The sequence below is a fragment of the Pseudophryne corroboree genome, chromosome 8, assembly GCF_028390025.1.
Source record: "Pseudophryne corroboree isolate aPseCor3 chromosome 8, aPseCor3.hap2, whole genome shotgun sequence".
NCBI classification, from domain to species: Eukaryota; Metazoa; Chordata; class Amphibia; order Anura; family Myobatrachidae; genus Pseudophryne; species Pseudophryne corroboree.
The window spans coordinates 8,943,793-8,961,045 of NC_086451.1; the positions used below are offsets into that span (position 1 = coordinate 8,943,793).

Genomic DNA, 17,253 nt, shown 5'->3' on the forward strand with positions numbered 1-17,253 from the left:
TGCCTCTAGATCCTACTGTTATGAGCCACGGCTGTGGCTCATTTCCATTTTTGCATTTTGGTTATGTATTTTATGTTATACTTCTGTTCATGTTCCCCGTGGGTGTCATGGGGTGCTCGGAGCTCACCCTTAAGGAGGGGATACTGTTATGAACCACAGGTAGTGGTTCATTCCTATTTTATGTTTATAAAGTTGTCTTGCATGCCAGGATTTCCTATTGCTCTGTTTTAGAATACTCTTGTCTGCTGCCGCTGGTGAGTCTGTGTAATTGCAGCTTGTTCCCATGTGTTCAGCCTCACCTGGCTGCTAATTGCATCTTGTCAGTTTGGAGTCATGCAAGAGGGCAGCTGCATGAGATTATTAATTAGGCCTCTCTGTTATATGCTGGCTGACTGCAATTCACAGATGCTGGTGATATTTCTGGGTATCCGGTCTGCTTGAGTTCTGAGCTTGGTTCCTGCTAGTTCCTGAGCTTCCTGTGTCGATTCCAGAGTCAGTCCCTGTGTCGATTCCTATGTCTGATCCCGTGTCCTGCCGTGAGGCGTTCCTGTCCTGAGGTCCAGTGCCTTTGCCTGTGCCTGGTCAAGTTTCTGGCTTCTTGGTGTCCACCGGTCTTTCGTTTGGGATTCTGCCTGTCCTCCAGTTCTAAGAGTCTGTGTCAGCAGCATTGGGAGTTCCTGTCCGTTTGCCAGTATTCGTACCGGTTCCGTGAGTAGCGGCTCTGCCGCGTCCGTCGGCCTAGGCCGCTGTATTCCATTATTATTTCTGTCACTGGTGTTTTGCAGAGGGTTCTGCTTATGCTGTCACCGCCGGTACACAAAAGTATTGTGTGGGCGTGTGGTCAGCATTTCCTTTGTTGTTCTTTTCCTTTGGCGGCAAACCGCACATACATTTAGTTTTAGGCTAGTTAGTAGCCCCTGGCTTTTGGTTGTTTCAGTAAGAGGGCCCCTTGTTATCACCCTGTCTCAGTACACTCTTTGTCTCTCACTAAGACCTGAGGGGGCATCGAAGTTGGGCAGACGTAATCCACCCTTCAAACGCTGCTGCCATGGGCTCAAGCAACCATGGTCTCGCAAGAGTGTACTGACAGCACGGGCGAGACAACGGAGATAGGGCGCCAGGGGCTATTCCCTTTCCATTCCCCTTTCCCAGCATTACGTTCCAGTGCTCCGGTCCTTGCAATAAGATCTCCTCAGACCAGAGTGCTGGAATCATAACACCTACACTGTACTCACCCACCTACACTACACTGCCTCTAGATCATACACTGTACTCACCCACCTACACTATACTGCCTCTAGATCATACAGTGTACTCACCCACCTACACTACAATGCCTCTAGATCATACACTGTACTCACCCACCTACACTACACTGCCTCTAGATCATACACTGTACTCCCCACCTACACTATACTGCCTCTAGATCATACAGTGTACTCCCCCACCTACACTACAATACCTCTAGATCATACACTGTACTCACCCACCTACACTACACTGCCTCTAGATCATACAGTGTATTCACCCACCTACATTACACTGCCTCTAGCTCATACAGTATACTCACCCACCTACACTGCACTGCCTCTAGATCATACAGTGTACACACCCACCTACACTACAATGCCTCTAGATCATACACTGTACTCACCCACCTACACTACACTGCCTCTAGATCATACACTGTACTCCCCACCTACACTATACTGCCTCTAGATCATACAGTGTACTCCCCCACCTACACTACAATACCTCTAGATCATACACTGTACTCACCCACCTACACTACACTGCCTCTAGATCATACAGTGTATTCACCCACCTACATTACACTGCCTCTAGCTCATACAGTATACTCACCCACCTACACTGCACTGCCTCTAGATCATACAGTGTACACACCCACCTACACTACACTGTCACTAGATCATACACTGTACTCACCCCCCTACACTACACTGCCTCTAGCTCATACACTGTACTCACGTAACTACACTACACTGCCACTAGATCATACACTGTACTCACCCACCTACACTACACTGCCTCTAGATCATACACTGTAATCACCCACCTACACTACACTGCATCTAGATCATACACTGTACTCACTTACCTACACTACACTGCCTCTAGATCATACACTGTACTCACTTACCTACACTACACTGCCTCTAGATCATACACTGTACTCACCCTCCTACACTACACTGCCTCTAGATCATACACTGTACTCACCCACCTACACTACACTGCCTCTAGATCATACACTGTACTCACCCACCTACACTACACTGCCTCTAGATCATACACTGTACTCACCCACCTACACTACACTGCCTCTAGATCATACACTGTACTCACCCACCTACACTACACTGCCTCTAGCTCATACACTGTACTCACCCACCTACACTAAACTGCCTCTAGATCATACACTGTACTCACCCACCTACACTACACTGCCTCTAGATCATACACTGTACTCACCCACCTACACTACACTGCCTTTAGGTCATACACTGTACTCACCCACCTACACTATACTGCCTCTAGATCATACACTGTACTCACCCACCTACACTACACTGCCTCTAGCTCATACAGTGTACTCACCCACCTACACTACACTGCCTCTAGATCATACACTGTACTCACCCATTTACACTATACTGCCTCTAGATCATACACTGTACTCACGTACCTACACTACACTGCCACTAGATCATACACTGTACTCACCCACCTACACTACACTGCCTCTAGATCATACTGTCACGATCCGGGTATCTGGACGCCATTACTTACCCTTCAGATGCCTCCTAAGGCTGGCTCAGCGTTCCAGGACCGGATCCCGCTGTTCCTGAGTTTCCACATGCAGAATGTCAGAGTGGTGATTTCATCAGCCGCGGCCTCCGCTGTGCCCGCGTGGTTAAATGTGCGCTTGTCAGTCTGGCGTCTCCTGTGGCCGGCATCGCCATTACTGTTTCAATTCTCACATGGATTACAAACCAAACTTCCCTCCAAGTGTCTGCATGGGCGCAGCCATCTTGGATTTTGTCATCTGATTATTTCCACCAATCTGCTGTCTGTATTGTTGATTTGCATAATTGCCTAGCCAACCCCTTCCTTGCTGCAGGTATAAGTATGCTGTGCCTGAGCAAGGAAGGCGTCAGTGCTTTGGTTGTCTAACCTAGTTCCAGTTTGTCTCTCTCCTGTGGTTGTCTTCCAGGTTCCAGCTCCTGTCTCCAGACTTCTGCTATAGAGACCCGCACCAGCATTCCATCTGCGGTGTAGCCTGACTCTCCGATCCATTCTGGACTCACCTGTTTCCAGCAAACAATCACCTGCTTCCAGCCCAGCTTCCAGCAGTGTATAGCTTCTCTTAAAGGGCCGGTGTCCTTTTCTGCAGTTTACCACTCTCCACCGGTATTATTATTTCACCGCTCTCAAACTCCAAACTTCATTATTATTTCATCGCTCTCAAGTTCGTTTATTATTTAACTGGTTCCAGCCAGTATCCACTCCGTACCAACAACAGTCTGGTTCCAGCCAGTATCCACAGCAGCCGTTTTACCTTCAGCGGCCCAGCCTTTCCTGGAACATCAGCTGGTACGATCCTGGGTTCTCTCCATTGCTACAGTCAGGCCTGGTAAGGACTTTCCAACTAGAAGATTATAAGAACTGTCTCACACTACCAGTGCCTGTGGCCCTTGCCACCCTGTAGTACCCAGGAATTGTATTTATCCTCTGTTGACTTTTATGTTTCCTTTTACTGCTGCTGTGTTACGGAGTTTGTCATAATAAACATCATTGACTTTTATCCTGGTTGTCGTGGTCACGCCTTCGGGCAGTTATTCTACATGTTACTTACATGTCTAGGGGTCTGATACAACCTCCCAGGTTCCGTTACATCTCAGCCCCTACAACTGAGGCTGCCTCCCGTCAGCTCAGGCCCTCAGTTGTGACAGTAAGCACTGACCTAATGAATCCAGCCGGAGACCAGGATCAAGCGGCCAGGCCGATGCAAGAACTGGCAGCCCGACTTGAACATCAGGAGGCTGCACAGGGCCACATCATCCGCTGTCTCCAGGATCTCTCTACACGGCTGGATGGGATTCAAACGACCCTCCGTGGACCTGGAACGTCCGGTGCGTCCACTACAGTAACACCAGCTGTAACCCCACCCACCTTACCCATTTCCAGTCCACATCTTCATCTTCCAACGCCAGCAAAATTTGATGGATCTCCAAGGTTCTGCAGGGGATTTCTCAATCAATGTGAAATCCACTTTGAGCTTCTACCTGGCAATTTCTTCAGTGACCGTACCAAAATTGCCTATATCATCTCCCTTCTCAGTGGCTCAGCCCTTGACTGGGCATCACCTTTATGGGAGAAGTCTGATCCCCTGCTATCCTCCTATACTGACTTTGTAGCTACATTCAGGCGCATCTTCGACGAGCCAGGCCGGATAACATCTGCTACATCTGAGATTCTCCGTTTACGCCAGGGAACACGTACTGTGGGACAGTATCTTATACAGTTTAAAATCCTGGCATCCGAACTGGCATGGAACGACGAGGCCCTGTATGCTGCATTCTGGCATGGCTTATCAGAACGCATCAAGGATGAGTTAGCTACCAGAGACTTGCCCTCTAAGTTGGATGAGCTAATTTCTCTTTGCACGAAGGTTGATCTACGTTTCAGAGAGAGAGCAACCGAGCGAGGAAGATCATCTACTTCTAAATCTTCTGCTCCTCCTCCTCGTCAACCATCTCCATCCAAGGATGAGCCTATGCAAATTAGTCGTTCCCGTCTATCTCCCGCTGAGCGCCGAAGACGTCTCTCTGAGTCTCTCTGTCTCTACTGTGCAGCTCCGTCGCACACTATCAATGCCTGTCCCAAACGTCCGGGAAACTCCAGATCCTAGCTCGCCAAGGAGAGGGCCGGCTAGGAGTAATGATCTCCTCTCCATCTCCTCATGACTGTAACCTCCCAGTGTCGCTCCAAATTGCTCAACGTTACAGGAACGTCATTGCCCTCCTTGATTCCGGAGCAGCTGGGAATTTCATAACCGAAGCTTATGTTAAACGGTGGTCCCTACCCACCGAGAGACTGTCCTCGTCCATCTCTTTGACTGCCGTGGATGGCAGCAAGATTTTTGACGCAGTCATTTCCTTAAGGACTCTTCCAGTTCGTCTGAGAGTGGGAGTTCTTCATTCTGAGTATATTTCTTTTTTAGTGATTCCAAGAGCCACACATCCAGTGGTTTTAGGCCTTCCATGGCTCCGTCTCCACAACCCATCAATTGACTGGACGACTACGCAAATACTGGCATGGGGTCCCTCCTGTGCTGAGACTTGTTTAGCCAAAGTTCTTCCTGTTTGTTCTTCCTTCCCCAGGTCATCTGATGTTCCGCCTCCTCCATATCAAGACTTCACGGACGTGTTCAGTAAAGCCTCTGCTGATATCCTTCCTCCTCATAGAGAATGGGACTGCCCAATCGACCTCATTCCAGGGAAGGTTCCACCGCGAGGCCGAACTTATCCGTTGTCTCTGCCTGAGACACACTCCATGGAAGAGTACATCAAAGAGAACCTGGCGAAGGGTTTCATCCGACCATCTTCTTCTCCAGCCGGCGCAGGCTTCTTCTTCGTTAAGAAGAAAGACGGTGGTCTGCGTCCGTGCATCGACTACAGAGGTCTGAACGACATTACCGTCAAGAACCGATACCCTTTACCCCTGATTACCGAGCTCTTTGATAGAGTTAGTGGTGCAACTATTTTCACAAAGCTGGACTTGAGGGGTGCCTACAATCTCATCCGAATCCGTGAGGGTGACGAGTGGAAGACCGCCTTTAACACCCGTGACGGACATTATGAGTACCTCGTCATGCCCTTCGGATTGAGCAACGCTCCAGCAGTCTTCCAGCACTTCGTGAATGAGATTTTCAGGGACATTTTGTACCGCCATGTCGTGGTTTATCTAGACGACATCCTCATCTTTGCTAATAATCTCGAAGATCATCGTTTCTGGGTAAAAGAGGTTCTTTCCCGTCTCCGTGTCAATCACCTCTATTGTAAATTGGAGAAGTGTGTGTTTGAAGTTAAAACCATTCCGTTTCTAGGTTACATTGTGTCCGGTTCCGGACTAGAGATGGATCCTGAGAAACTCCAAGCAATCCAGAATTGGCCTATACCCTTAAGCCTCAAAGGGGTCCAGAGGTTCTTAGGGTTCGCCAATTATTATAGAAAATTTATACGAGACTTTTCCACCATCGTGGCGCCTATCACTGCATTAACCAAGAAAGGTGCTAATCCGTCCAAGTGGTCCGAGGAAGCTACACAGGCCTTTCACCTTCTGAAGCAACGGTTCATCTCTGCACCAGTTCTGAAACAGCCCGACACCGACTCTCCTTTTATCTTAGAGGTAGATGCCTCCTCCGTTGGAGTAGGAGCAGTGTTATCCCAGAGGGCCAAAGATGGACATCTACATCCTTGCAGTTTCTTCTCCCGGAAGTTCTCCCCAGCTGAGCGCAACTATGCCATTGGCGATCAGGAGTTGCTAGCCATCAAGCTCGCTCTGGAGGAGTGGAGATACCTGTTGGAGGGAGCTTCCCACTCAATCACCATTCTTACCGACCACAAAAATCTTTTATATCTCAAAGGCGCACAATGTCTGAATCCTCGTCAGGCCAGATGGGCACTTTTCTTCTCTAGGTTTGACTTTAAACTCCAGTTCTGTCCGGGTTCTCAGAATCGTAAGGCCGATGCCCTTTCCCGCTCATGGGAGCAAGAAAATGAGTCCGAGTCTGCAGACAAGCATCCTATTATTAATCCGTTGGCATTCTCCACAGTAGGGATGGACTCTACTCCTCCACCAGGGAAAAGTTTTGTTAAGCCAGTTCTAAGGAAGAAGCTCATCCATTGGGCCCATGCTTCCCGTTTTGCTGGACATACAGGCATTCAGAAAACCCTTGAATTTATTTCTAGGTCCTACTGGTGGCCAACTCTGAAGAAGGACGTTATGGAATTTATTGCCTCCTGCCCAAAGTGTGCCCAACACAAAGTCTCCCGCCAGTCGCCTGCGGGGCAACTGGTTCCATTATCTGTTCCCCGTCGACCTTGGACCCATTTGTCGATGGACTTTGTTTCCGATCTACCTATCTGCAACAAGTTTAATACCATCTGGGTGGTAGTTGACCGGTTCACCAAGATGGCACATTTCATCCCTCTCACCGGTCTTCCGTCAGCTTCCAAGTTGGCTCAAGTGTTTATACAAGAGATCTTCCGACTTCACGGTCTTCCTGAAGAGATCATCTCGGATCGTGGAGTACAATTTGTAGCCAAATTTTGGCGAAGTTTGTGTCAAGCCCTCCAAGTCAAGTTAAAGTTTTCCACGGCTTACCATCCTCAGACCAATGGTCAAACCGAGAGGGTGAATCAGGACTTGGAGGCCTTCCTCCGTATATATGTGTCTTCCTCTCAAGATGACTGGGTTCAACTCCTTCCTTGGGCCGAGTTCAGCCACAACAATCAATACCATTCCTCATCTTCTTCTACACCATTCTTCATTAATTATGGATTCCACCCTAAAGTCCCAGAATTCCAACCGCTTCCCGCAACTTCTGTTCCAGCAGTGGATGTCACCTTGCGTCAGTTTTCAAATAACTGGAGGAACGTCCGCGCAGCCCTGCTTAAAGCCTCATTCAGGTATAAGAAGTTTGCCGATAGGAAGCGTAGAGCGGTTCCTGCTCTCAAGGTGGGTGATCGTGTGTGGCTGTCCACGAAGAATTTGAGGTTGAGAGTTCCCAGCATGAAATTTGCACCTCGCTACATCGGACCCTTCAAGATTGAACAAGTCATCAATCCTGTTGCCTACAGTTTACAGTTACCATCCTTCTTGAAAATACCCAGGACATTTCATGTTTCTTTGTTGAAACCGCTGATCCTGAATCGGTTTCATTCCGCACTTCCTCCAGCTCCCAAAGTTCAGACTCAACGGGGAGTCGAGTACGAGGTGGCCAAGATTTTGGACTCACGTTTCCGTTACGGTCAGTTACAATACCTCATTGACTGGAAGGGCTATGGTCCTGAAGAACGCTCTTGGACCAATGCCTCAGACGTCCATGCTCCTGCCTTGGTCCGAAATTTCCACGCAAAGTTTCCTTTAAAGCCTAAGAAGTGTCCTGGGGCCACTCCTAAAGGGGGGGGTGCTGTCACGATCCGGGTATCTGGACGCCATTACTTACCCTTCAGATGCCTCCTAAGGCTGGCTCAGCGTTCCAGGACCGGATCCCGCTGTTCCTGAGTTTCCACATGCAGAATGTCAGAGTGGTGATTTCATCAGCCGCGGCCTCCGCTGTGCCCGCGTGGTTAAATGTGCGCTTGTCAGTCTGGCGTCTCCTGTGGCCGGCATCGCCATTACTGTTTCAATTCTCACATGGATTACAAACCAAACTTCCCTCCAAGTGTCTGCATGGGCGCAGCCATCTTGGATTTTGTCATCTGATTATTTCCACCAATCTGCTGTCTGTATTGTTGATTTGCATAATTGCCTAGCCAACCCCTTCCTTGCTGCAGGTATAAGTATGCTGTGCCTGAGCAAGGAAGGCGTCAGTGCTTTGGTTGTCTAACCTAGTTCCAGTTTGTCTCTCTCCTGTGGTTGTCTTCCAGGTTCCAGCTCCTGTCTCCAGACTTCTGCTATAGAGACCCGCACCAGCATTCCATCTGCGGTGTAGCCTGACTCTCCGATCCATTCTGGACTCACCTGTTTCCAGCAAACAATCACCTGCTTCCAGCCCAGCTTCCAGCAGTGTATAGCTTCTCTTAAAGGGCCGGTGTCCTTTTCTGCAGTTTACCACTCTCCACCGGTATTATTATTTCACCGCTCTCAAACTCCAAACTTCATTATTATTTCATCGCTCTCAAGTTCGTTTATTATTTAACTGGTTCCAGCCAGTATCCACTCCGTACCAACAACAGTCTGGTTCCAGCCAGTATCCACAGCAGCCGTTTTACCTTCAGCAGCCCAGCCTTTCCTGGAACATCAGCTGGTACGATCCTGGGTTCTCTCCATTGCTACAGTCAGGCCTGGTAAGGACTTTCCAACTAGAAGATTATAAGAACTGTCTCACACTACCAGTGCCTGTGGCCCTTGCCACCCTGTAGTACCCAGGAATTGTATTTATCCTCTGTTGACTTTTATGTTTCCTTTTACTGCTGCTGTGTTACGGAGTTTGTCATAATAAACATCATTGACTTTTATCCTGGTTGTCGTGGTCACGCCTTCGGGCAGTTATTCTACATGTTACTTACATGTCTAGGGGTCTGATACAACCTCCCAGGTTCCGTTACATCTCAGCCCCTACAACTGAGGCTGCCTCCCGTCAGCTCAGGCCCTCAGTTGTGACACATACACTGTAATCACCCACCTACACTACACTGCCTCTAGATCATACACTGTACTCACTTACCGACACTACACTGCCTCTAGATCATACACTGTACTCACTTACCTACACTACACTGCCTCTAGATCATACACTGTACTCACCCTCCTACACTACACTGCCTCTAGATCATACACTGTACTCACCCACCTACACTACACTGCCTCTAGATCATACACTGTACTCACCCACCTACACTACACTGCCTCTAGCTCATACACTGTACTCACCCTCCTACACTACTGCCTCTAGATCATACACTGTACTCACCCACCTACACTACACTGCCTCTAGATCATACACTGTACTCACCCACCTACACTACACTGCCTCTAGCTCATACACTGTACTCACCCTCCTACACTACACTGCCTCTAGATCATACACTGTACTCACCCACCTACACTACACTGCCTCTAGATCATACACTGTACTCACCCACCTACACTACACTGCCTCTAGATCATACAGTGTACTCACCCATCTACACTACACTGCCTCTAGATTATACACTGTACTAACCCATCTACACTACACTGCCTCTAGATCATACACTGTACTCACCCACCTACACTACACTGCCTCTAGATCATACACTGTACTCACTCACCCACCTACACTACACTGCCTCTAGATCATACACTTTACTCACCCACCTACACTACACTGCCTCTAGATCATACACTGTACTCACCCATCTACACTACACTGCCTCTAGATCATACACTGTACTCACCCATCTACACTGCACTGCCTCTAGATCATACACTGTACTCACCCACCTACACTACACTGCCTCTAGATCATACACTGTACTCACCCGCCTACACTAGACTGCCTCTAGCTCATACATTGTACTCACCCATCTACACTACACTGCCTCTAGATCATACACTGTACTCACCCACCTACACTACACTGCCTCTAGATCATACACTGTACTCACCCACCTACACTACATTGCCTCTAGATCATACACTGTACTCACCCACCTACACTACACTGCCTCTAGATCATACACTGTACTCACCCACCTACACTACACTGCCTCTAGATCATACACTGTACTCACCCACCTACACTACACTGCCTCTAGATCATACACTGTACTCACCCTCCTACACTACACTGCCTCTAGATCATACACTGTACTCACCTACCTACACTACACTGCCTCTAGATCAAACACTGTACTCACCCACCTACACTACACTGCCTCTAGATCATACACTGTACTCACCCACCTACACTACATTCCTCTAGATCGTACACTGTACTCACCCACCTACACTACACTGCCTCTAGATCATACACTGTACTCACCCTCCTACACTACACTGCCTCTAGCTCATACATTGTACTCACCCATCTACACTACACTGCCTCTAGATCATACACTGTACTCACCCACCTACACTACACTGCCTCTAGATCATACACTGTACTCACCCACCTACACTATATTGCCTCTAGATCATACACTGTACTCACCCGCCTACACTACACTGCCTCTAGATCATACACTGTACTCACCCACCTACACTACACTGCCTCTAGATCATACACTGTACTCACCCACCTACACTACACTGCCTCTAGCTCATACACTGTACTAACCCACCTACACTACACTGCCTCTAGATCATACACTGTACTCACCCTCCTACACTACACTGCCTCTAGCTCATACACTGTACTCACCCACCTACACTACACTGCCTCTAGCTCATACACTGTACTCACCCACCTACACTACACTGCCTCTAGATCATACACTGTACACACCCACCTACACTACACTGCCTCTAGATCATACACTGTACACACCCACCTACACTACACTGCCTCTAGATCATACACTGTACTCACCCATCTACACTACACTGCCTCTAGATCATACACTGTACTCACCCACCTACACTACACTGCCTCTAGATCATACACTGTACTCACCCACCTACACTACACTGCCTCTAGATCATACACTGTACTCACCCTCCTACACTACACTGCCTCTAGATTATACACTGTACTCACCCATCTACACTACACTGCCTCTAGATCATACACTATACTCGCCCTCCTACACTACACTGCCTCTAGATCATACACTGTACTCACCCATCTACACTACACTGCCTCTAGATCATACACTGTACTCACCCATCTACACTACACTGCCTCTAGATCATACATTGTACTCACCCACCTACACTACACTGCCTCTAGATCATACACTGTACTCACCCACCTACACTACACTGCCTCTAGATCATACACTGTACTCACCCTCCTACACTACACTGCCTCTAGATCATACATTCGTTGCTTAGACGGGGTCTGTGTACGTGATAACTGCTGGATAATGCTGACATCACAGCTCACTGTTTATATACTACTTACGGAGGGTTATAACATGTCATGCCCCTTGCCTGCACTTGGATGTATGTCTAACCAATGCTTTTTCTTCTCTTTCAGCACACGTCCTTCTTTCAGCTGCTGTATGCCGGCTGGCCTGTGAGTGTGCCCCTCGTTATCACACCTGGCCTGCCCTCTGGGTACACTGGACCCTCTCCTGTCCTCTAGTCTTCTTTTTGGGGAACCATCAGTGAAATGATTATAGAAAGTGATACAGTACGACCACCATACTGCTCTGCCATTGCATGACAAGCGTCTGTACAGTGAGTTGTCAGCAGCCCCTCCCCTTTCCTCACAGTGTTGTGGTTGTCTGATGCAACCAATCACAGTGCAGGCAGAAAGAGGTTATTGCTGACAACTACACTGTGGAGGGGTATTAAGAGCTTCCACTTTTATTTATAAGCACAGCTGTGCGGGAGGCTTAGGGCCTGCAAATCCATAGTGGGCGCATTTTAGCATGCTGTGCATGCGCTGTGGTGCATCTACACAGCCTTCCACCAATCAGCACACTGACAGCCATCTACTGCCTGTCTGCAGGTTAGAGGCTGGTAGAGAATGCTGCATTCTGATTGGTGGACAGCTCCAGCCATCCACCAATCAGCATGCTGACAGCCATTTACTGTCTGGCTGCAGGATAGAGGCTGGTAGAGAATGCTGCATTCTGATTGGTGGACAGCTCCAACCATCCACCAGTTAGCACGCTGACAGCCATTTACTGTCTGGCTGCAGGTTAGAGGCTGGTAGAGAATGCTGCATTCTGATTGGTAGACAGCTCCAGCCATCCACCAATCAGCATGCTGACAGCCATTTACTGTCTGGCTGCAGGTTAGAGGCTGGTAGAGAATGCTGCATTCTGATTGGTGGGTAGCTCCAGCCATCCACCAATCAGCATGCTGACAGCCATTTACTGTCTGGCTGCAGGTTAGAGGCTGGTAGAGAATGCTGCATTCTGATTGGTGGACAGCTCCAGCCATCCACCAATCAGCATGCTGACAGCCATTTACTGTCTGGCTGCAGGTTAGAGGCTGGTAGAGAATGCTGCATTCTGATTGGTAGACAGCTCCAGCCATCCACCAATCAGCATGCTGACAGCCATTTACTGTCTGGCTGCAGGTTAGAGGCTGGTAGAGAATGCTGCATTCTGATTGGTAGACAGCTCCAGCCATCCACCAATCAGCATGCTGACAGCCATTTACTGTCTGGCTGCAGGTTAGAGGCTGGTAGAGAATGCTGCATTCTGATTGGTGGGTAGCTCCAGCCATCCACCAATCAGCATGCTGACAGCCATTTACTGTCTGGCTGCAGGTTAGAGGCTGGTAGAGAATGCTGCATTCTGATTGGTGGACAGCTCCAGCCATCCACCAATCAGCATGCTGACAGCCATTTACTGTCTGGCTGCAGGTTAGAGGCTGGTAGAGAATGCTGCATTCTGATTGGTAGACAGCTCCAGCCATCCACCAATCAGCATGCTGACAGCCATTTACTGTCTGGCTGCAGGTTAGAGGCTGGTAGAGAATGCTGCATTCTGATTGGTGGACAGCTCCAGCCATCCACCAATCAGCATGCTGACAGCCATTTACTGTCTGGCTGCAGGTTAGAGGCTGGTAGAGAATGCTGCATTCTGATTGGTGGGTAGCTCCAGCCATCCACCAATCAGCACGCTGATAGTCATTCACTGTCTGGCTGCAGGTTAGAGGCTGGTAGAGAATGCTGCATTCTGATTGGTGGGTAGCTCCAGCCATCCACCAATCAGCACGCTGATAGTCATTCACTGTCTGGCTGCAGGTTAGAGGCTGGTAGAGAATGCTGCATTCTGATTGGTAGTCAGCTCCAGCCATCCACCAGTCAGCACGCTGACAGCCATTTACTGTCTGGCTGCAGGTTAGAGGCTGGTGGAGAATGCTGCATTCTGATTGGTGGGTAGCTCCAGCCATCCACCAGTCAGCACGCTGATAGTCATTCACTGTCTGGCTGCAGGTTGGGAAGCAGTTAGAGAATGCTGCGTCTGTACTAGGGACCTCAGGCGGCATTTGTGTAGACTGAGGCACAGGACAGACATCTGTTGTCATTTCTCCAGAAATATGTAATTTCCCATCTGTTTGGTTGCTGTGGCCCCTCAGCTATTTCATATGCACCGGTCTTCATCAATGCCCCATTGTGTTAGCAGGGTATATGGCAGTACAGTCTCTCGGTTGCCCTGGGAACGCGGCACTGTGGACTGGTACACACTGGCCGTCGGTTACGGGATGGGAAGTCAGTAAGATATACAGCTTGTCAGTGTGGCTGAGGGGGAACGGCTGCCAGGTGTCCCACTGCCCTATATACAGTACAGCATGGGGAATGGGCCGGCGGTGTGCTCCATACACAAACCCTATGTATGCTGATTATTCTTCATGTTTCAGAAAGATCAGGATAGCTCAGGGGATCTGCTCTCACAGGGCCACACTTTCTGCACCTGGCCAGCAAATGTCCCCCGAGCCACTCGATAACCAGGATTCTTCAGGTGTTGTAAATGGTGCAGTCAGCAGCCCATGGTCATTGTATAAAATAGCTGTGAGGGTAGTTCAATAAATAACAAGACCTCTCACTGCACATTTATTCATCTCGTACATATACATACAGTATAATCCATAGTATGGCCTTGGTGCAGATTATTATTCCACATAGTCGCCATACTTGTCTAAGCATTTCTTCCAGTGGTACGTCAAGGCACCTATCCCGGCATAGAAGAGACCAGTGCCAAGCGCCTGAAGCCAGGAGATGGCGGCTTGCTGACCTTCACCCTCATCTGTGAATGGCCTTCCATCCAGGTGCTTCTTCAATGGCCCACAGAGATGGAAAACATCCGGGGACAGGTCTGGACTGTAGGGACGATGTTCCAGTACCTCCCAATGATAGTGCCTTACTAACACACGCCTGTGCGGTTGGCTGAGTGTGGCCTGGCGTTATCATTCAGCACTGCAGCCCAGGTTGTTTTTGTGGAATTGCCCTCGGCCACCGCTCAAAGGCCCTCATTCCGAGTTGTTCGCTCGGTAATTTTCTTCGCATCGCAGCGATTTTCCGCTAATTGCGCATGCGCAATGTTCGCACTGCAACTGCGCCAAGTAAATTTGCTAAGAAGTTTGGTATTTTACTCACGGCATTACGAGGTTTTTTCTTCGTTCTGGTGATCGTAGTGTGATTGACAGGAAGTGGGTGTTTCTGGGCGGAAACTGGCCGTTTTATGGGTGTGTGTGAAAAAACGCTGCCGTTTCTGGGAAAAAAACGCGGGAGTGGCTGGAGAAACGGAGGAGTGTCTGGGCGAACGCTGGGTGTGTTTGTGACGTCAAACCAGGAACGAAACTGACTGAACTGATCGCAGTGGCAGAGTAAGTCTGGAGCTACTCAGAAACTGCAAAGAAATTTCTATTCGCAATTTTGAGAATCTTTCGTTTGCAATTTTGATAAGCTAAGATTCACTCCCAGTAGGCGGCGGCTTAGCGTGTGCAATGCTGCTAAAAGCAGCTTGCGAGCGAACAACTCGGAATGAGGGCCTATGTGTTACAATAGTGGTCAGCAATCACAGTATCTCATATGGTGAGGAAATGAACAAGAAGCACACCTCTGTGGTCCCAGAACACGGTCGCCATGACCTTCTTTGTGGAATTGTTTTTTGAAGGTGAGACTAATGCGTGTTTCTATGTCCTGGATGCCTGCTTCATCTCCGGTGTCACATGATGTACCCACGTTTTATCATCTGTAACAGTACGCTGTGGGAACTGCGCTCCCTCCTAATGGTGCCACGTCAAGTGCACGAGAGACAATCCCATCCTTTTGGTTCTGTGAACGTCTGTGAGTTGCTTTGGTTCCAGTGTGGACACTTTTTCCCAGTTGCTCATGAACGATGTTGTGCACAGAGCACCCACTGAGGTGTTCCGTTAATCAGCAATATCACTGAATGCGTCTGTCCTCCTGAACGAGGCCTTCAGTGCGGCACAAACTGTCACCTGTGGTGGACGTACTTGGCCGTCCAGGTCGCTGCTCATCTTGGACGATTGTCCTGCCGTCTAAGGCCGTGTACCAAACCCAAACCTGTTCCCGTGACATGACGCTATCACCGTACACCGCGACAAGTTGGTGCTGAATGTCAGCTGCTGATGTGCTCTATAGACGCAGAAATCTGACCACACTACGCACCTCAGTGTGTGACCGTGTGTCCGCCAGCTGCCATCTTCCACCTGAGGCTGGGACTGTATGGCTGATATCTGATGACACTACGCACCTCAGTGTGTCACCATGTGTCCACCAGCCGCCATCTTCCACCTGAGGCTGGGACAGTATGGCTGATATCTGATGACACTACGCACCTCAGTGTGTCACCATGTGTCCACCAGCCGCCATCTTCCACCTGAGGCTGGGACAGTATGGCTGATAGGAGGCGCAGTCTGTGAGAGGAAGCAGCGACCTACCTGCTCTGGCCTGGCGGGGAATTACACTGACATAGAGAATGTTACACACATGAGAAGTCTTCTCACCTTATTCATTGAACCACCCTCCTATAACCACCCTGGTGTATATGTGTACAGCTATATACTGTACCTCACCTGTCCATGCAAGCTGACATGTAACACTGTGTATACAGAGAGCCCAGGAGAGGAAATACTGACCAGTCTATCTTTACTAACCTTCCTATAAAATTATTATCTTCTGTTTATAAAGCATTGACATTATGCGGCATTGTTTTTTTGAGGGGATCATGACAGAACCAAGTGGTATGCAATGACATGAAGCAGACTGTAAAGCTGGGCAAATGAGCTTACACTCTAAGAGGTGCAGGAAACACTAGATACATAAGGTAGCCAAATGACACCCATAGTGGGCGGGGAATGTGTGTGTGGCTACTGTAAGGCAACTGCGACTTTGTGCGGCTAATCTATTGCTATTATTGTAATGTGGTGGAGGTGTAGTAATATTGGCTCATTATATCACGTTTCCCAACCGCTCCATACAAAGAGGTGCCAACCAAACCCTTATATGTACTAATGAACTATTCATAGCGGTAAGCCGTTAATATGATTTTGATACTGGTACTCATGTCGCCCTTTCTATCTGTCTTTTAGAGAAGTCGCGGTCCAGCGGGTCTCCCCGGTATATATGGAAAGCCAGGCACACCGGTGAGCAAGATATTTGATTTTCCTTGCAATAAACAGGATTTATTATTGGTTTTTCTACTAGACACATCACATTTGGTTAAAGTAATAAAAACCACTTCCATTGAGTTATTGTTGTAAAGTTGTAAAATAGTTTTGATAAATGGTGCAGTACCTTCTTATGTCCAGCAGGTGTCACTGTTGCTTTTACTCCTTGTGTTAGGGAGGCGCTGCAGCTGCACCAAATTCTCA

At 48.7% G+C, this 17,253-nt stretch overlaps 1 protein-coding gene across 1 annotated transcript in view; it reads left to right on the forward strand.

The window, feature by feature from the left end:
* Nucleotides 1-17,253, forward strand: part of LOC134948044 (collagen alpha-1(I) chain-like) — a 327,117-nt gene that overhangs the window by 203,321 nt on the left and 106,543 nt on the right. Inside the window, exons 10-11 of the mRNA XM_063935802.1 lie at nucleotides 11,933-11,971; nucleotides 16,972-17,025. Of these exons, the coding sequence (XP_063791872.1) occupies nucleotides 11,933-11,971; nucleotides 16,972-17,025 (93 nt within the window). The remainder of the gene's footprint in view (nucleotides 1-11,932; nucleotides 11,972-16,971; nucleotides 17,026-17,253) is intronic.